General features: G+C 35.9%; 1 protein-coding gene across 1 annotated transcript; it reads right to left on the bottom strand.

Annotated features, from left to right (window-relative positions):
- Positions 1–5,208: 5,208 nt before the first annotated feature.
- Positions 5,209–8,907, bottom strand: LOC112004307 (uncharacterized). Its single transcript, XM_024036536.2, has 4 exons — positions 8,724–8,907; positions 7,118–7,605; positions 6,683–6,953; positions 5,209–5,501 (listed from the first exon to the last, which is right to left on the bottom strand). The coding sequence occupies exons 1-4, from the start codon at positions 8,905–8,907 to the stop codon at positions 5,209–5,211; spliced, it is 1,236 nt and encodes a 411-aa protein (XP_023892304.2).
- Between the last annotated feature and the right edge of the window lie 13,219 nt (positions 8,908–22,126).

Raw genomic sequence — 22,126 nt, 5'->3', positions numbered from 1 at the left:
TAACAATTAGATCAAAAGTTATTCTCTACAAAATGGACTACCATTTAAAAATAGACCAAACCTTATGAAAAACCCAAACCCAGTTATTACCTTACATATTATGACCAAAGTCTAACCTTTCTCATGTGTAAATCAAAGCCAAAACTCTTGCCCACTTACAAACTATCTTCCTCCTCCCCCATGTATAGATGATACTTTTAGAAAATCTCATTTTCATAAAATTTCTTCATTTTTCCCCCATTTCAATTCAATACGTTTTTGTCTATTAATAATGTTCTATGCAATTTATGCAGACAAATTCTCTTTGTTATCGACCAGTGCAACAAAAATATATATAAATCTTGAGATCCCTGAGGTTGCTAAAATAATTGATAAATGCATATTTTTCAAATTTATAATAAAAAAAAAGTCTAATAAATAACATATACTATCTCACAAAATGCCATTTACTTAATACTTTCTTTAAAAAATTCAATGATAGGGATGGTCAAAAACATGATCCTATACAAGAAATATCAAAAGTATATGCAAAACAATTTTCATAGGAGCATTTAGCTTTAAAGAAAATGAAAACAATACAAAAGATCAAATGCATTGAATGAGATCCTACAAAACAAGTTTGTTAATCATCTCAAATTATACTCATCATTTACATAAAAAAAAAAAAAATCATATTATTTACATTAAAATAATAGTACATATTAACTTCAAAGTTCATTGCAAGATGCAAACTGCTAGGGTATTGCAATAATATGTAACATTGATACAATAATGGGTTGATATTAAATTTTGTGCGTGCTTTGTTAAAGGAAAGTCAAACCACAAGTAGGATCATTTTGGGGTGCAAAATGTGCAACAAAAACAAATCTTTCTATCCCAAGGTCAGAGGCACTCACATTAACTACATACCCCCCAAATATTTATAATATACTCATCTTAATATAACTACTACATATATACAATTGCAAACTACTTTAGATACAAGATTCAAATTGAAGTTTTTAATGCAACTGACAAAACAACTTTTATGATATTTGATTGAGATGCCAAGAAAATCTTAAATAAATCTACAATAGATCTTGCTAGAAAGAAAAAAAAAAAAAAACTAAGGTACAACTTATTTAAATTATTGTAAAACTATTGATATTGGAGAAGGAATCCCACATGATTTGAAAAAAAAAAAATTAGCATAAAAAGTGGATTTTCCTACTTCATTTGAATGAATTCAGCCTAAAGAATGGTTTTGAAAATTACATAGTTGTTAAGATTTTTGATGCACCTTCAAATGACAAAAAGGTATGGAAGGAAAAAAAAAATATATATATATATATATACAGAATTCAATATGCTATATTAATTCTTTTTGTTGCACTATTCAAAAATTAATAAAAATAAAAAATAAAAACATTTACAAAAAACTAATACATCATTGAAATTTAATATGAATGCAAATACCTACTAAAAACCTTAGTGACAAAGTCCAAATTTTGTAAGATCCAATCAAGAATTTCCCCGTGCCAATTCATTAGTGATTAGCACAAATGATGCAACAAAAGGAAAAAGTGATGAAAGCTAAAAAATTGAACAAATATGGACAAACTAAACTTCAAATGTTAAAGATAAAGAAATAGATGATGTTGACATATCCCTCAACAAGCTTTACAAGCGTCAGCATACCACAATATCACTCCAAAGTTGTTTTAATTATTGCTCATTACTTAAGAAAATAATTATAATAAATATGTGTGTACAATTTATAATTACTAACAAAGTTTTATAATACCACCGCACACCCTTGGTGCGATGGTCACTCCACAAGTATAAATGCTTGTGGGGTATGGGGGGCAAGGGCCGGGGTTCAAGTCTCCAAGAGGGAGTTTCACACACATATACACTTAGATTAAGCTAGAGTAGAATTTCTATATTGTAAAAAATAAAAAAATAAAAAAGACAAAGTTTTATAATAAATATGCAATAATATATGTATAACATTTTCTAAAAAAAATTACATAAAATATTACAACATTATTTGTGCATATATCGCATGGGCAACTCTATGAAGAGAATTGACATTCTATTAAGCCACATCAGAGATAAGAACAAATTAATTATTAGTTTTATTTGGTTCAATGTTTTAAGACTTTTCTAGTTTAAAAAATAAATATTCTTTGTATCCTTTGGTTCAATGTTTCAAAACTTTTCATCTCTCACACATAAACATAAAACTCTTTACATTTTAACTCATTATTTTCACCTCTTGCACTTCTATCCCTTTATATATATATATATATATATATATCTATCTATAGTCCTTCATGTCATCACATATCAAATATACGCAGACAAAAAATGATGTCGTTTATCTTCAATTTTTTGATGACACCTACCTAGCTCTAACATTGTTGTTTCATCTAATCTTACCCTATTTGAGTTGGCTATAACCAAGGAAAGAGGGCTTGCATTTTATATTGAGTGACAATGGCGATTACGATTTTGATGTCAAGGTCGGACGTTGTAGATTTGTGAGTTTTTTATATGATGTGATTAACTGTGGGTGTTCGAGATGTGTATTTTGTTTTAGAATTAGGGATAATGAGAAAGACACATTTTATATCAACTTTTATAAGACACATTTTATATAAACTTTTATTGTCTAATTTTTCTTCAAATTTGTTTGTTTGTTTGTTTTTTTTTTTTTCATTACTTCAATTGAATAATTATAATGACTATGTGTATACAATTTATAATCTTTTTATGATAAACTTATTACTAATAAAATTTTATAACAATTATGCTATAATACATATACAATATTCTCCAAAACTATCTTACATAAAATATTACAATATTATCCGTGCATCACACGTGTAACTTACTAGTTATTATATAATAAAAGTTGGGCTTAGAAGCTGTGGTTGTGCTAAGTGACTTCTCTCACTAATTAGTGAATTAATCTTATCCTACTAAAAAAAAAAAGTAAATTAATTTTATATTATTTGTTAGGATATATTTCTTCAAATCAATGGATGATATTTAACAACCATTTAATTTAGGTAAAACTTTATCATTTAGGTTTCAACAAATTTAAATTATATTCAAACTAAAAGTCTATTATAAAAAAATTCTAAACTTAAATCCCAAACAATAGCCCATGTTTTCTTTCTTTAAAAAAAAAAAAAAAACCCCACGTTTTGACTTCTACTTCAACTAAAAGTTTATTATCAATATTAAAAAAAAAACTAATTAGTAAATTAATTTTATATTATTTGTTATGATATATTTCCTCAAATTAAGGGATAATATTTGGCAACTATTTAATTTAGATAAAACTTTATCATTTAAACTTCAACAAATTTAAATTCTATTCAAACTAAAAGTCTATCATCAAAATTTTCTAAACTAAATATTTAAACAAATTTAAATTCTATTCAAACTAAAAGTTTATTATAAAAAAAAAAAATCTAAACTTAAATCTCGGACAACAATACACGTTTTCTTTCTCAAAAAAAGAAAAAAAAGAAAAGAAAAAAGAAAAACAACACACACACACACATTTTGCCTTCCTATTCCAACTAAAAGTCAATTATCAATATTTTAAGAACAACTAATTAGTAAATTAATTTTATATTATTTGTTATGATATATTTCTTTAAAATTAAAAGATATCATCTAACAACTGTTCAATTTAAATAAAACTAAAAGTCTATAATCAAAATTTTCTAAACTTAAATCCAACACAACTCATGTTTTGGTTTTTGTTTTTGTCCTTAAGCTGCATCCAGTATTAAATTAATTTTTTATTGAGATATTAAATTACAAGACTCTTGACTAAGAGATAAGATTTAACAATAATTTAATTTAGATAAAATTTCATCATCTAAGTTTTAGAAATTTATTTTCTACTCCAACTAATAGTCTATTATCAAAATTTTCATATATATATATATATATATAATTAAGCCATGACTTTTCAATATAATATCTCTTAACCATTAGAGTCATCCATATAATTAAATCCCATACAATACACCCCACGTTGTTGTATGTATTTCACTTTTTTTTTTTTTCTAAGATGCAACTTACGCTTATATTTTAATTTAATAAATTCATGTTACTTATTGTTCTTTACTTCTGAATTTGTGTGCAGGATATTATGCCAAATAGAGTTTTCTATTAAAAAAGAAAGAAAGTAAAGCAATAAACACTCATTTAAGTTAAAGTTCAAATTCTAAACAATTAGAACTTAAAGCAAATTTTTATTAAAATTATTTACTTATTTTATAATTTATTGTTACTATTTATTTAATAATTTTGTTTAAATTTTTTTAAAAAAAAAAAAATTAGCTTACATATGAATCTTTATCAAGCCATGCATCACACAGGAATAATATTATGTGTGTGTGTGTGTGTGTGTGTGTGTGTGTGTGTGTGTGTGTGTGTGTAATTGGACTTGGGTTCTAATTGTACCATATTGCAATAAATTTAAGCTCTTTTCATTTATATTCCTATTTCAGATTTTATAATAAATCTTAGAGCCTGTTTAGTAAGAGTATTTAAATATAATTTTGTGTTTTGCAATTTGTAATATGGCGGGTTCCACATTTGAATATATTTTTTGGCTACAATTTTCATAAAATTGTATTCTATTTTCCTGGTACAATACGAGAATTTGAAAACAACTGAAAAGATATTTTCAAGATGTCGAAAATGTTTTTAATGACATAGTTGTAAATAAGTTGAAAATAGTGGACCCCATAGATTTGTCAAAATTCTTCTATCTCTTAAATTATGGACCTTATCTTTATCACACACACACACACACACACACACACACACACACACACAAAAAAACTCACTTCAAATTTGAAACTTATTATTATTAAATATATATATATATATATATATTTGAAATGAAATGATATCTTATTTATTGAATATCATGTTGTACAATTGGAAAGAGAAAAGAAGGACATTCTTCTAACCAAACAATGGTCTGCTCATTCTCTTTGCAGCATTAGCAAGGGCTAAGGCAGCATGATTACGTTTCATAGGAACATACACAAAGGATATGCTAACAAATTGATCACAAATAAGCTTAATATCCTCCAAAATTCAAGCCACTTCTAAAGAACAAACTCTATCTGAATTTAACAGGTCCACCAACTCAGCAAAATTGCACTCCACAATAATGTTTGAGAAGCTCGTGTTCTAACAGAAAAGCAATCCAACCCGAACCACTAATGCTGCAGTCCACAGAGTATGAATTTCCTTCTTAATTCTTTCACAAGATGCTGCTGTTACTTCTCCCTTTGAATTCCTGATAAGCAAACCCAGCCCAACTGTTGAAGACACTTTGGATTGAGAGATTGCAATGTTTAGCCTGAAGGATGATTCCAGAGAAGACGATGACCATCTAGTAACCAAATTTCCATAAGTAATTGTGTGCCTTTTATTAATCCCCATGAACTCCAATGTGTAAATAGCTACTATGTTCCATATACCTGCATGAGCGGGCTCCTTATTCTCAAAAATAAGTTTGTTTCGGCAATTCCATATCATCCACAAAGCCACACAAAAAAAATCTCCAATTCAGGAGTGTGAAGTTTCTGTGTAGCCATGTCTATAACTTCCATGAATGGAATATGCAGAGGTAGTCTGAATGAATTCCCGAAAGGTGCTTGTTGCCAAATAGCTTGAGGAAAGGAGCATTCCCGCAGGATATGAGTACAAGATTCAGTCACCTCTAAACATAGTACACAAGAGAATGTATTCAAAATCTTCTTATCGAAAAGTTTTGTTCGAAGTGGAAGGCTATTTGTGCATGCTCTCCAAATGAAGTTTTTAATCTTAGGTAGAATCATCACAGACCAAACCTGCTTCCAAAAAGAGTGTTGTCTACCAGCATTAGAAGTTAAAGCCATATTCCCATTAGCAGCTTCCTCAATTTCCTTTTGGAGGAAATATGCACTTCAAATAGAGAAGATTCCTTTCTGATTTTTGGTCCAAATCAACGAATCAACAGGCCTTCTAACACTTAGCGGAATAGATTTAATTATATCAACTTCGAAAGGGAAGAAAATAGAGTCTATTAGAGTTCCTTTCCACCTTGGTTGAAAATCATACCCATTTATCATATCAGAAACCCGAGCTTCAGAAGGCAGAAAAGTCCATGGTGATAAAACTTTCTAGTTTAAGGACACGGGCAGCGACTTATCTTGCCAAATATAAATTGAAGATCCAGTTCCAAATCTCTAGTGGCTACCTTGTATCAAAAGGTTTCGACTTTGGGCAATTCTACGCCATGCATAAGATGCATGAGATGGTATGGCTGCTTCTAAAAAGGATCCATTGGTGAAATATTTAGACTTAAACACTCTAAAAAACAGGAACTCCTGACAATGTAATAATCTCCACCCTTGTTTAGCAAGGAGGGCGAGATTAAAATATTTCAAGTCTCGAAATCCCATACCGCTATCCTTCTTTGCAAAACAGAGATGCTTCCAGCTAAGCCAATGCAGCTTCTTCTCCTCTTCCTTTTGTCCCCACCAAAATTGACTCATCATAGAATTGAGTTAATTGCATAGCCCAGTAGGAAGCATAAAACAGTTCATGGCATATGTAGGAATTGCTTGGGCCACTGATTTAATTAATACTTCCTTCCCCGCTTGAGATAAAAACTTACCTTTCCACCCACTGAGTTTAGATTGAATCCTCAGTTTAATTTCAGCAAAAGCTTGCTTCTTACCTCTACCAATGATAGGAGGCAACCCAAGGTATTTCTCAAAGGATGCATCAGATGTGGCATTTATGTACCATCTAATCTCCTCCCTCGTATCCATAGGAGTGTTCTTGCTAAAAAAGATGGCAGTCTTATCACAATTAACCTTCTGTCCCGAAGCCAACTCAAACAAGCTAAGGATTTCTTTGATGGATTGACACTCTTCAATGGATGCCTTGCAAAATAACAAACTATCATCAGCAAGGAGTAAATGAGTAATCATCAGAGCGCCCCTGGAAATACTCACACCATGGAGTGTGTTTGTTTGTATCGAGTTTTTGATAAGAGCTGAAAACCCCTCAGAGCAAAGCAAGAATAAATAAGGCGACAAAGGATCACCCTGTCTAATCCCTCTAGATGGTTTGGTGAATCAGATGCCTTACCATTCACAATTACAGAGTAGGAAACTAAGGAGATTCCAGCCATAACTAGATTGACCCACCAAGGATGAAAGCCCATTTTCAACATCAAGGCTTTTAGGTAGTCCCATTCAACTCTATCGTATGCCTTGCTCATGTCCAGTTTAAGAGCCATGTGAGTAGATGTACCCCATCTTTTAGTTGTCATGTAATGCAAAGTTTCAAAAGAAATCAATATGTTATCAGTGATTACTCTTTCTAGCACAAACGCACTTTGACACTCAGAGATAATCATCCCCAAGATCTTCTTCAGTTTGTCGGCTAAGACCTTTGAAACAATCTTGAAAATCACATTACATAAACTAATTGGTCGAAAGTGAGCCATATACTCCGGATTTTTCCTCTTAGGAATAAGAGTAATGTGAGTAAGATTGATACTGCTTAAAATCTTTCCTGAGTTAAGGCAATCTATAACAGCACAAGAAACATCATGACCTAGTATATACCAAAAGTGTTGGACGAATAAAGGATTCATACCGTTAGGACCCAGGGCTTTAGAAGGATGCATCTAGAAAATTGTTGTTTTGACTTCATCTTCTGTGAATTCTTCAAGTAAAATATTGTTCATGGCTGGAGTAAAAGCATTGTCCACATGCTGAATGACTTGATGAAAAGAATTGGATGAGGTCGAAGTGAATATCTCTTGGAAATATTGCACAGCTGCAGCTTCTAAATCTGATTGTTGTGTTATCCAATTCCCATTTAAATCTTTAAGCTTCGAAATCTTATTATTTCTTCTTCGCTGAGAGGCCACAACATGAAAATATTTAGAATTACAATCCTCGTGTTGCATCCAAGAAACCTGAGATCTTTGGTGCCAATGCATCTCTTCTTGATAAATCAGCTCATTTAATTCTGCCCCCGTTGCATTCCTAAGCTGAATTCTTTAAGGACCAAAAGGGTTAAAGTAACAATCTGTTTCTATGCTGGACAACAGTTTCCTTTTAGCTGTAATAGACTTCATAAGTCCTCTAAAGTTCCCTCCACCCCATTGAAGCAAGGCAACCTGAGCTGCCTTAATCCTCTACATCAAACGATACATTGGAGTGCCCCGTTGTGGAGTATCCCAGCTTGATCTAATAACATCCTCGCAATCTGAATTCCTAATCCATATAGCTTTGAACTAGAAAAATCTCTGTGCTTCGGTCCTCTAGGCAGATCAGACCGTATAGCTTTAATGTCAATCAGTATGGCTAAATGATCCAAGAAGCCAAATGGAGTAAGAAATAATTTGGAGTGAGGGAATAAATTCAGCCATTCTTGATTACATAATCCTCGATCTAATCTCTCATATACTAGGTTCCCTTGAAATCTGTTGTTGCACCAAGTAAATCTAGGACCTTTAAAACCTAAATCCATAAGAGAGCAATCATCTATAATATGCCGGAATTTAGCTATTTGATGATAATGATAAGCACCACTACCCCAATACTCATCAGGTTAAAGAATTTCGTTAAAGTCACCCATTAACAACGAAGGATAAGACATCCTAGCATGTAAATGGCGTAACAATTCCCATGATTCACCTTTTTTGGCTATCACTAGATGACCATAAATACCCATAAAGTGCCACTCTACTCCTTCAAATGAAATAAGAGCATTCATGTGATGAGGTGAATAAGTTTTAACTGCCAAATCAATATTTTCATGCCACAAGAATGCTAATCCTCCACCTAAGCCAATGCGTGGTTTATCCAAGTCCTGTGTCATATTTAGCTTTTCCTTCAAATTACCAAAGCCTCGTTTGTCAAGTTTAGTCTCACAAAGAAACAAAACTTGGTGAGCTTCTTCTGTTGCTAAACAACAAAGTTCAACTACTGCCTCTAGGATCTCGAGCCCACGGCAGTTCAAGCTTAAAACTTTCATGGATTGACAAGGGGTTGAGTACCAACCTCGGTGGTGGGAGTAGATGATTGAAAATTGTCTTTCTCAACCAATTGCTTTTTCTGTTTGTGACCAATATCAGGTTCTGTGATGGTATCAGCTTCTCCAACAAGCTGCGTTGCATGGACTGGCATAGAGGTGGATGAATCCGTAACATTCAAATTTTTCTTATCCATACTAATCTGCTTCCAACTGCGTAAGGATGTAGTTTTCAATTCAAGAATTTCAGCAACAATATTAGATGAGGATTCCATCTTTATATCCTCATAAATATTGGATAGTTTTTCAAAAGGAGTTTCAAAATTTCTGGCTTCTTTCTCCAAATTCGAATAATTGATATGCGGGGCCTTATTAGATAAGGCCAATTCAGCTTTCTCAATAACATTAGTTTCAGCCTTATCCCAATGTTTAGATACATGAGAATTATACAAATTATCCTTCAAATTCAAATTTGAATCCGAACTGATACCAACCAAATCTGATAGGATAGGATAATCACCCTTACCAAAAGTTTGAGTTGGGCACAACTTCTGTACTCTTAACTATTCGATCCATTTGAGAATTCAAACCTTCCACGGAACTAGGAATCAAGGCTTTTTCCACACTAATTCTCCACAGTCTCTTCCTGAGGTTGTACCAAATGACACTGATTTCTTTGGGTTCACTAAGGGTGTGCATGGATCGGGTTAAGGAGATTTTTTGACCCAACACATCATGGTGGGTCAAAAAAAATTCAACCCTACCCAACCCACATGGGTCGGGTTGAACCCATTGGTTGGATAAATTTATTATTATTATTATTAAATTGAGTAGAAAAAAATAAAAATATACTAAAAAAACCCAAAGATTAGTATCAATATAACACCTTAAAGGCAAACAACACTAATAACTAAACAACAATAGTAATTTACTAGGGTTTGTGTGAATTAATTGACTTTTAGATAGAATAGGAAGAGCTAGTTATTTTTAAAAGTTGATTAATTATATAATATATTTTAAATATATATATATATATATATATTAAATATTTTTAAAAGTTGATTAATTATATAATATATTTTAAATATATATATATATATATATTAAATATATGGGTGGGTCGGGTTAGGTTTGGCGGGTTTGGAATTTTATGACCCAAGCCCAACTTGACCCGCTATCAAAAAAAGGCGTAAATGTACTTTTAGTCCCTACATTTTGACTTTTTTCCATTTTAGTCCCTACATTTTATTTTTTCCACTTTTAGTCCCTAAATCAATTTACGCGTTCCATTTTAATCCTTCAAGCCCCATTCCGTCACTAATTTAACGGGCAAACTAACGGATGAATAAAATAATAATAAAAAATTTATTGTAGCATGCCACGTCATATTATAATTTAAAATATTTATTTTTCAATTTTACCAAAATAAAAAAGAGAAAAAAACATAATTAAAAATAATAAAACACATCAATTCAGATCTAATTGAACACAATCAGCTCAAACCCAGATCCAAACACAAACTCAAATTTAAAAAAACATAAAGAACACAAATATTAATCTAAATCTTTCCTCTCCTCTGTGCCAAAGATCCAAAAATGAAACTTGAAGACCCCAACAAGAAGACCAAGAAAGAAAGGTTCCAGCCCAAAAACACAAAAAATTCTCTGCTTTTTTTCATAAACCAGAAACCACAACGACAGATATTTCAACCAAAAGCCCCCCAAAATTGAATACCAAATCTGTAGAACCACCGCAACAAACCTAGGGCCGCCAACAAACCAAATCTAAACCCACCTACAAAGCCAATCTAAAACACAAGACCACCCACAAAGCCGATCTGAAGCCCACCCATAAAGCCGATCTGAAACTCAGGACCACCCATAAAGCCAATCTGACCCAGGACCACCCAAAGCCGATCTTGAAAGAGAAAGAGAGAGGGAGCGAGAGAGGCTTCACCATGAGAGGAATTAAGAGGGAGGCTGAGTTTCGTGGTGGAACAGGGAGGTTGTGCCTCGTTTTGGATCAAAGAGAGAGAAGCCGAGGTCTAGAGAGAGATGGACTCAGATCAGGTTTTGGGTCTCAAGTGTTCGAAGTGTGTGAGATTTAGTTTGGTTGGTAGAGAGATTGGAGGTGGAGGAAGCTTCGGCCATGGTGGCCTTGCAGAAACCCTCTTTTTGACTGAAAGAAAATAATTTTTTTTTTTTTGTTTGGAAATCGAAGGTTGAGGTTGAATCTAGTGAAGATGATTGAGGTGGTGCTGAACGATCAGCTAGGGAAGAAGGTGAGAGTGAAGTGCAACGAGGACGACACCATCGGAGACCTGAAAACACTCGTGGCGGCGCAGATGGGTACCTGAGCCGACAAGATCTAGATCCAGAAATGGTACAACATCTACGACGGAGGGACTTCTGGCCATATCACCCTTAAGGACTATGAAATCCACGACGGAGCGACCAGGTAAGCAGATTGGCGGCAGTGGATATCGCTAATCGCGACGAGTTGACCCGTTGACACGCTGAGCTTGTTGTAGGTTTTTCCATTGTGAGATTTTTTTTTGTAGTTTAGGTGTTTGTGTTTTTGTCTGTGAGAGACTTGGGTGCGAGAGAGATTTGGGGGCTTTGGAATTTATGATTTTTTTTTAATGGTGTTTTTATGCTGAATTTTTTGGGTTTATGAATTTGGTTTCTGGGTTTATGAATTTTATTTGTTGGAGGTTTCGTTGTTGATTGAAAAATGAGAAAATCTGGGTTTGAGTTGAGATTTTGTATATCTGGGTTTTGTAGTTTGAGAAAATCTGAGAAGATTTGCTGCTAGGTTTGTGTTTGTGTTCTTGCTGGAGATTGATTTGTGTTTGTGTTTGGTTGACAAGAAAGGGCAAAATGCAAGAAAATCTAGGCATGTGTTCTTATGTTTAAAATCTAGGATTGTGTTCTTTGTGTTCTTTGGTGTTCTTGTTGAAGATGAATATAGATCTGGGTAACTCATATTTTTTATTTTGTTAAAATTGAAAAATAAATATTTTAAATTATAATATGACGTGGCACACTACAGTAAATTTTTTATTATTATTTTATTCATCTATTAGTTTGCCCGTTAAATTAGTGACGGAATGGGGCTTGAAGGACTAAAATGGAATGCGTAAATTGATTTAGGGACTAAAAGTGGAAAAAATAAAATGTAGGGACTAAAATGGAAAAAAGTCAAAATATAGGGACTAAAAGTGCATTTACGCCAAAAAAAATTTGTAACCCAACCCAAATCACCAAGCCTTAAAAACCGACCTACCTGGCTGGTTGGGTTGGGTCGGGTCAGTTTTGGCGGGTTGACAGGTTGGTTGCACACCCCTAGGGTTCACCACCAACACCGCCACCAATGGATCCATCTGAGATTGCTATCGTTGAACCAGAACCTCCTCATCCTCCGCAAGGGATTGAATATCGTCTTCCTCATCATCCTGCCTATCTGAATAAGAATTCCTTGTATCTTTCTTCCTATTTCCTTTTTGGTGCCAATGAGCGAAGCCATGGTCCAAATTGAAATCCATCCTCATCTGTAGAAAAACATCCCTTTTTCAACTGAGGACATTCTTTATCTTGATGACCAAGAATACCACACCTATAATAGAATATAGGGAGCCATTCATATTTAAAAGCAACCCAACTAGCCTCAAGATCATCAATCTTAATCATCTTCCCCCGCATTAGAAGCTTAGTTATATCAATGTTCACTCTGACTTGAAGGAAAGGACCCCAAGCAAGCCTACTTTTAGGTGCATCCACCATTATAAGCTCCCCCAATTCTGGTTCCAACAGCCTTGTTCATACTCTTTATGGGAATATTAAATATGCAGATCGAGAAAGGAGAATGGATAAATGTGACATTAGCTAATTGGAATCATCCCGAAAACGCTTCATCAAAATCAATTTCTTATCAAAGGACCATGGACTTTTATCGAGAACTGTCATCAAATGATCTTCTGAATCAAAAACAATGATAAAGAGGTTTTGTCCCACCTCTCTGATGGTTACACCCTGATTAAAGTGTCAAAGATCACCACAAGTAGCTTTAAAAGCTTCCTTATTGAACTCCTTGTTAGTCTACAGCTTGAACAAAATACTATACTGTGCCTACTACTTAGAGCCAGCAACTTCAGAGGCATCCTTCGTTGTAACTCATTTTTCCTCTTCTAAAAGTTTGAAATTCCTCCAAAGTTCTTCCATTGATGCATCCATGATGAATAGAACTACCAAAACAAAATCAATAGCAGTGAAACCAAACCTTTTATGACAATCTGGACACACAGATTGGAGAAGTTGTACCTCACTAGAGACAGTGAGTTTTTTATCTTCTACAGTCTACGAATTAACAGAGCCAAGAGAGAGAAGTTTTTTCCCTATATGATTTTCTTCTGTTTTTGTCCAGATGAGTGACATGTGGAAAGTAACAAATCTAAAGGTTATAAAGCCACCCACGTCAACTATGAATTTTCTCTCAATTTTTGGGTCTTCATTTCTCTCTCTGCCCCTTTCTAGCTCTCTCTCCATTGGTGGATTTCAATTAGTTCAACTGGTAAAGTCTTTAATGGTTGTATAAGAGAACTAGGGTTCAATCCCCACCTACAGTAAAAACTGATTGGTGTTTTGATTTAATGATAAAGAGTTATTATCAGGAGCGGATGCCATATGTTGAATCTCTGACATAAGGGGGGGGGGGGGGATAAAAAAAGGCTATCTCCCCATTGGTCTCTAACATTATCACAGCCACCTAAACATCAAAATAAACATGACTTTGAATACAGAGGACAATAACTTGCACACCCACCTTGCACAATAGAGCTTCCTTGGCTTTTGGCAAAAAGATCTTTTGCATTTCTTTTATTTTCTCGTCTATTGTCTCACTCCTACCCTCTTTTTTTCTAGCAAGTTATAAGCTTGACGCTTTTGATTCTCAAGCTACTATGACGATGTTGGAGAGAGAAGGGCATAAACTTAGAGAGAGAGAGAGAGAGAGAGAGAAGAAAATCTATAGTTGACGTTTGCATTTTTTTTTTTTTTTTAATCATTGGATGTGTTACTTGCTACGTGTTACTGTGTTACTCATTTGGACAAAAATAGGAGAAACATGAGAAGTCTAAACTGGAGGAGAGTTGGCCCCTAAAAAATATACTTGTTAGTTATCAAAGTGGTGTGTATTTTTCTTACTATTTATATATAATTTTATTTTAAAATTATTTAATAAAAATTAACTGATTTGTGTCTCTAATTTTATTTATTTATTACTATTATTATTATTTAGGAGATAAGTAGATGGTGAATGAGAGAGGAGATAGAGTTTGAACTACAAGATACTACAAAGGATATTATTATTATAGAGCTATCACTTGAACCCTACCACCAAGATATTTGTTAACAAGACTCAACCTTCCTTATTATTTTTCTAAGGTACGATATGTGGCGTCCGTTCTAGAATGATTGTCTTTTATTATAAAACTAAAATATCAATCGATTTTTTGGTATAAGTGGGTTTAAATCCTAAATCTCTTACTCAACAATTAAATAAATAAATTGTTGAGCTAACTGGAAGTCTGAAAACCACAACAAGACATAGCCTGTCATGATGAGCCCATCAATATATATATAAAAGCAGAGATCTCATACAGAAGTGTATGAGGTTTCGTCATGTGGTGCTTTGTATGAGTACTTTTTCTTTTAGCCTTCACCTCCCATCTTCTTATCAATGATTAGTTTAAGCCATAAATGCAGAAAATTAAAAGATTTGGTTCTACTCCCTTTTCCAACTTCTTGAACTCTTCCACTTTTAATTTCATTAATTTAAAAAATGAAAGGTTTTCTTCATTTAATGTTAGTTTCCATCTCTTTTTATATATTCCAATTTCACAAAATATCAAAAGGCCAAATAATAATAATAATAATAATAATAATAATAATAATAATAATAATAATAATAAGACTGGAGAGATAGAGAGACAGAGTGAGAAATTAGTGTCAAAGAGAGTATGAAATTGGTTTTGGTTTCAGGTGCATATTGTCTAAACTTCTTAACAACACTATCAAAGCTTGATACAATGCTTTAACAACATATGGGGTTTCTAAAATGTATGTGTTTTTTGTCTTTATTTATATTTTTGGAAAGTGTTTAATTTTTGTAAGTGATTAAGGTACTCAGATGTAAGTAAACCTCGGACTCTCTGATGACTCACGAAGCACATGAAGCGCCATCGCTCTCATGCAAGGAACAAGATGAAATCACTCGCAACACGAAGAAAGTTAAGAATGATAGTATTATGGAGATGGAAAGAGGCCAGGGGTCGGGGTCTTCATCTCCGAGGCAGGGGTTGGGAGGATAGAATAATCAAGGTTCGTTTAGAGACAAGCTGTTAGGAGACATACCAGGGGCATTTTCGCAAGCGTTTAGCTTCGGTGACGCCATGGATGATGAAGAGGGGTCGGATGATGAGGTAGAAAATCTTAGAGAAGGATTCGCTGCAGTCAGGTTTTTGAAAGGTTTCAAACAGCAAATACGGAATCCTTGGGCCAGAGCGCTCATAGTTAAGGTCTATGGAAGAGAAGTGGGTTTTAGCTTTCTTTAAGCAAAGCTGCTATCCTTGTGGAAGCCAGCATGGAGGCTGGATTGTGTTGGGTTAGGATTTGGTTTTTTCTTAGTCAGATTATCACTGAGGGAAGATTATGAGAATGTCCTGAAGAAAGGCCCATGGTATGTGAGTGGACACTTTCTCTCAATCAGACAGTGGGAGCCAAATTTCAAACCAGAGTTAGCCAGCGTGTCTTCTGTCGCAGTCTGGGTAAGGTTGAACCAATTACTGATTGAATATTATAATGCTGAGGCCCTCCTTCAGATAGGAAGATCGACTGGGAATGTGTTAAGAATTGACACGCACACGGCAGAGGAGTCCAGAGCAAGGTTTGCTTGTTTGTGTGTGCAAATAGATGTTGACAAACCACTCATCATGACCATTCTCATTGGGAAGGTTCAACAACCAGTGAGTTATGAAGGCATCCAAAGCCTTTGTTTTGGTTGTGGAAGAGTAGGCCATCAACGAGAGGGCTACCCATACCTTTTACATCGTGGTCCGCTTCACCGTGGTCCATCGCAGTAGAGCTCGGACAGGGAGGAAACCGTTGATAGGAGCGATAAGGCATGCAATTTGCATGAAGCTGACACCACTAGGACAGAGGCGGGACCCAGCAGTAGCATGCAGGAGGAAGCCAATGGGAATGTGCAGGAAGATCAGTACGGGCCGTGGGTCGTGGTAACATGTAAGAGAAACGGGACAAAAACTCAAAAGAGTGGTGGTCCCAAGGTAGTACATGACAACTGGAGAAGAGTGGGATACCAAGGCAGAGATAGAGATGAATGGAGAGAGGAAAAGTCTTCAGGGAATGATGTGGGCCACATTAGGCCTCAAAGGGAGGCCAAGAGAAAGTTGTCCCCATTGAGAGTTGTTGAGAAAGCCCAACTAGAAAGAGTTATTCAAAGTATAAGTAAGGTGGACAAACAAAAGGCCCAGGTTCAATTCGGTTCAGATGGGGGAGAGGCTAAGGAGATTTTAGAAAGCTCAAGGATACTTAAGCCCACCACGAGAGATTCAATTAGGGGGAAAAAATCTCATGCCCGTGCAAGGGCACATCTTCAAGCTTCTAATAGCGCCGTGGGAAGAACTCAAGTTATATCAGTCCAAGCTAGTGAAATTCCAAGCAACCAAAATGGAGGGGATTATAACGAAATCATTGCTGGTTTTAAGTTTGCAGCACCAGGTCGGTCAGAGAAGGAAATTAATTTTGGGCGAAGTGCTTGTAGAGATACTGATGAGCAGGGTGTGTCCAACGCGGGTCATGGGGCGACTCGACGGCAAGAGGAAAAAGGTGTGGATGGTGAGGATCAAACCAACAAGGATGGTGACTGTGCTTTACCTGATAGTGGGGCTCGTTCTTCATGCGCTAGGCCAAGCTACGGAGATGGTAGCTCTATAACTATGTGTGATGCAGAGGCAATGGATAGAATGGAGTTTTTGATAAGTGTTTCGATCCATTCTAACTGTCTTATGATGAATATTATAGCTTAGAATTGTAGGGCCGCTCTGAAGCTATCTTTTCAGAGTCATATTAGGGAGTTAGTTCAGAATTATAACCCAGCTATGTTGGTGGTGATGGAGACCAGGATTGGGGGAGAAAGAGCTAAGGAGATTACTGATAAGCTTCCTTTTGATGGAGTCATTCACACAGAGACTATAGGCTATGCTGGAGGCCTGTGGGTTTTATGGAATTCAGATATAGTGGAGGTCACACCCCTTGCCAACACTGAACATGAGATTCATGTGATGGTTAAGGCACACCCTTCTAACTCTAGCTGGTTATTCTCTGCTGTTTATGCTAGTCCTAGGAGTGCCGAAAGGCAAATATTGTGGAATAATCTTATGCAAGTTGCAGATTTACATAATATGTCTTGGGTTTTAGCTGGTGATTTCAATGAGCCATTGTTGAAGGATGATAAATTTGGGGGGCAAGTAGTGAATGTGAATAGGGCCTTACTTTTCAAAGAATGCCTTGATAAATGTAATATGATAGATATTGGATTTTCCGGGCCGCGCTTCACATGGACGAATAAAAGAGAAGTCCAAGCTTTGATTCAAGAAAGGATTAATCGATTCTTTGTTAATCCCAGCCAGTGTCTTATGTATCCAGAAGCCAGAGTAACGCACCTCACAAGGTGCCATTTTGATCATAGTCCAGTTTTGATGGAGATGTTGCCACAGATGTCGAATACCAGTAAAAGACCCTTTAAGTTTCAGACTTGTTGGCTCTCTGATCCAATGTTTCCAAACGTTGTGGTAGAAGCTTGGAGTCAAACGGGAGGGCTGGTTGAGGCAATTAAAAAATTTGCTAAGGATGCCACCCATTGGAACAAAACTCACTTTGGGAATGTGTTCAAAAGGAAGAAAAATATCATGGCAAGATTGAATGGGATCTAGCGATCAATATCAGTAAGGCCTTCGAGATTCTTGCTGAATTTAGAGAGGAAGCTGCAGGGGGAATTGGAGATGGTTCTAAAGTAGAAGGAAGAGATTTGGGCTTTGAAGTCTCGGGTCAACTGGATGATACAAGGGGATAGAAACACTGCTTTCTACCACGTGTCAACTTTGGTTAGACGGAAGCGAAATAAGATTTTTGCGATAAAAGATAATGTTGGGGAGTGGATGTTTGAGTAGAATGAAATCAAAGGTTTTATCAAGGCTGGGTTTGGTGAGCTGTATACAACTTCCCTGGTAAGCACTTTGTGAGGTAGCCCCCTCAGTTCCCAATGGCAGCCTAGACTTACGGAAGAATAAAAAATCAGTATTAGTGGAGAGGTTACTGTTGAGGAGATAAAACAAGCTTTGTGGTCGCTTAAAGCCTTTAAGGCTCCGGGCCTGGATGGGCTTTATGCAGGGTTTTACTAAAGATTTTGGCTTACAGAGGGAAATTTTGTGATTAAGGAGGTCAAGAAGGTGTTTGTGGCTAGGAAAATCCCGGCGGTGATTAATAGAACCCATATAACTCTCATCCCGAAGACTCAAGGGCTGGAAACATTGGGGAACTACAGGCCAATCAGCTTGTGCAATACAGTGTATAGGATTGTGACGAAGATCATTGTAGCAAGGTTAAGACCTTTGTTGGGGGGATTGATCTCACCTCTTCAAACGACATTTGTGCTAGGTAGGAAAGGGATTGATAATGCCATTATAGCCCAGGAGATCATCCATACTATTGGGAGGAAAAAAGGAAGGGTAGGGTACATGGCGTTGAAGATAGACTTGGAGAAGGCATATGATAAGCTTGAGTGGAGCTTTATAAGGGAGATTCTTATCAGAGTGAACCTTCTGGAGAAGCTGATTGATATTATAATGAGTTGTATTTCCACAGTGTCCACCTCCATTCTGTTCAATGGGGAAGCTCTTGATCCAATTTTCCCATCTAGAGGGATTAGACAAGGCGACCCATTGTCTCCGTACTTGTTTATTTTGTGTATGGATTTTCTTGGTCAACTTATAGAAGAGAAGTGCAGTGTGAAGCTTTGGAATCCAATGAAGGCATCTCAAAGTGGGCCAGCCTTCTCACATCTCCTCTTTGCGGATGACCTTGTTTTCTTTGCCAAAGCTGATTATGTGAATTGTTTGGCTATCAGGGAGGTTCTTGATCACTTTTGCAGGGTTTCGGGCCAGACAGTAAGTGATGCCAAATCCAGGGTGTATGTCTCTCCTAATGTGGATAGGGACACTAGGGAGTCATTAAGTGATATATTAGGCTTCGCAACCACTCCTTTCCTTGGGAAGTATATGGGCTTTCCTCTAAAACAGCCAGGGTCTTCTTCCCAGGATTATAATTACATATTGGATAGAGTGAAACAAAAACTAGCGGGGTGGAAGGCAAATATGTTGTCTCTAGCTGGTCGTACTGTGCTCATACAAACTTCCTCTGTAGCAATTCCAGCCTATGTGATGCAATGCTCCCAATTGCCTTGCAAAGTTTTGGATGGTATTGATAGGGTTAATCAAAACTTCTTATGGGGGTCTTCTGAAGGGGGGAAAAAAATACACTGGGTTGGATGGCAGAAAGTCACCAAGACTAAAGAAGAAGGGGGGCTAGGATTGCAGTTAGCAAGAGGAAGGAATACAACTCTATTAGCCAAGTTAAACTCGAGGTTGCATACGGAGAGGGAGGCGCCTTGGGCTCAAGTGCTAGTGAAGAAATATTGCTCTCCAAGAAGGCTGAACAATGTAAATGCTAACAAGCTTCCTTGCTTGGCAACATGGAAAGTAATTAAAAAAGGGATGGAGACATTCAACAAAAGGAAGCAGATGGATGGTGGGTAGGGAGAGTAATTTGAAGGTTTGGCATGGTAGTTGGACTAGCAAAGGGTCTCTAAGAAACATGATCCGAGGCCCTCTGACTTGGGAAGCAGATCAGCTGGAACTTAGAGAGTTTCTTGTGGACACGGGCTGGGATTGGAGCAAGATCCCTTTTGAGCTTCCTCTAGACATTAAACAAGTCATTCAAGCTACCCCGATCTCTCTAACAGGGAGAGGTAAAGATGTTTGGCTTGGGTTGAATCTCCTCAAGGTAAATTTGATTTGAAGAGTGCTTATAAATTCGCTGATGGGTTAGATGCTGAACCAAAATCTGAAAGTAAGTGAATATGGAAAGCAGATATGCTCCCACGTATAAGGTCTTTTTTATGGCAGTGTGCACACAACAGTATTGGAGTGAAGGTTTGTCTTGTAAGGAGAGGAGTTGTAGAGGAGGAAAATTGCCCAGTGTGCCAAAAGGAAGCAGAGACAGTGTTGCATGCGCTTCAGGATTGTCCTCGGGTCAGACTTGTTTGGAGGAAGCTGGGAGCTAAGGTAGGGATCGGGTTTTTTGGGAGAGTAATCTTTAGACCTGGATAAATTATAATGGTAGTCAGAACAAGGTGGATAATACGGCTTACATGCCATGGAAGGTTGTTTTTCCTTTTGTGGCATGGCTCATTTGGAAGAGCAGGAACCACTTAGTGTTTAGGGGGAAGAATATGAGTCCAAACTTCACAGCAGATATCCTTAAGCAAGTCACAGAGTATATTCACTGTGCGGCCTCTCCAAGAGCTCTCACTCAAAAATCAATTCAGCGGATTAGATTGGAAAGACTATCAGGAGGCTGGAAGAAACTGAACACTGATGGATCAATTATTGAAAGCTCAAGTATGGCGGGCTGTGGGGGTGTTGTGAGAGATGAAGAAGGTAGCTAGATAGCAGGTTTCATGAGGAGGATCGGGGTCACAACTAGCTTTGAGGCGAAGCTGTGGGGGCTTAGAGATGGCTTGATGTTATGCAGCAATTTAGATATACCTTCGCTAGTAGTAGAAATAGACGCCAAAGCAATTGTGGACGCCTTACAAATGCTAACTACGTTAACAATGCCATATCGCTGATCTTGGATGACTGCAGATTATTGATGAATCGATTCAGCCGACTTCAAGTCAAACACTGCTACAGGGAGGCCAACAAAGTTGCAGACAGCCTAGCTAGAATGGAAATTAGCAACAACCTAGATTTAATTTATTTTCAAAGTCCGCTTGTGGACACTGTCTCTGTTTTTTAGAATGATTTCAATGGCATGTATTGTAACAGGTTATGCCAGAGACCTGTTCTTGATGTTTAGTTAATATGAATATCAGTTTTCACCAAAAAAAAAAAAAAATAGTATAGGTTTATATTTTATTGTTCAATTATTGTTTTATTTTTAATCTCTTGGCATGTATATTTAGTTTTGCGAATTATAAATTATAAACCTTAAATCTTAGATGTTTAGCCTTCAAAAGTTCACACGTTTTCTTTTTAAAAAAATAAATACTTCTAAAAAAACGAGAAAAGGAAATAATAATAAAAATTATATTGGAAACGGTCAAATGTAAAAACTAAATATACATGTACACTTGATTAAACAAAAAAGGGTATATAGTGGCATTTTTAGAGTCAAATTAATTATGGTTACTTATGGATATGTGTTACAATTTTTTTTCATTCATTATTTTAGTGATATACATAATCGAAATTAATTTTTCAAACATTATAACATATATAAGTATTATAAAATAACTAATAACGAACACCCGCATCGCGTGGGAAATCTACTAATTAATATTAATAGTATTACTAGTCTAATGTGCTAGTAGTTTCATGGCCTAGGGCCTAAAGTCGGGCCAAATATAATATGGGCTATCATGGACCCCACCAGAGGTCACGGGCCTCTCTAAGTAATCGTTAGTTCTAGAAAAATACCCGGCTGAAGGCCCCAATTAGTCAAAATTTTGCTCAATTGTACCTCTACAAATTCAGAAAATGCCCCCAAAATATATAACATACCCTATCCTTTTCAATAGTTTCAGCCCCAGCACATAACTTTAGGGAGTGGAACATTTTAGTGATAGGACCAAAATATCCTTTCCTGTGACCACCAACTATAAACTAAGCAAAGAAGAGAGCATAAAAATATCTTACGGAAATCCAAAA

The sequence above is a fragment of the Quercus suber genome, unplaced genomic scaffold (genome assembly GCF_002906115.3).
Source record: "Quercus suber isolate HL8 unplaced genomic scaffold, Cork oak 2.0 scaffold_2, whole genome shotgun sequence".
Classification (NCBI taxonomy): Eukaryota; Viridiplantae; Streptophyta; class Magnoliopsida; order Fagales; family Fagaceae; genus Quercus; species Quercus suber.
The sequence above is the reverse complement of the archived record's forward strand: the minus strand, read 5'-3'. Positions and strand labels throughout refer to the sequence as shown.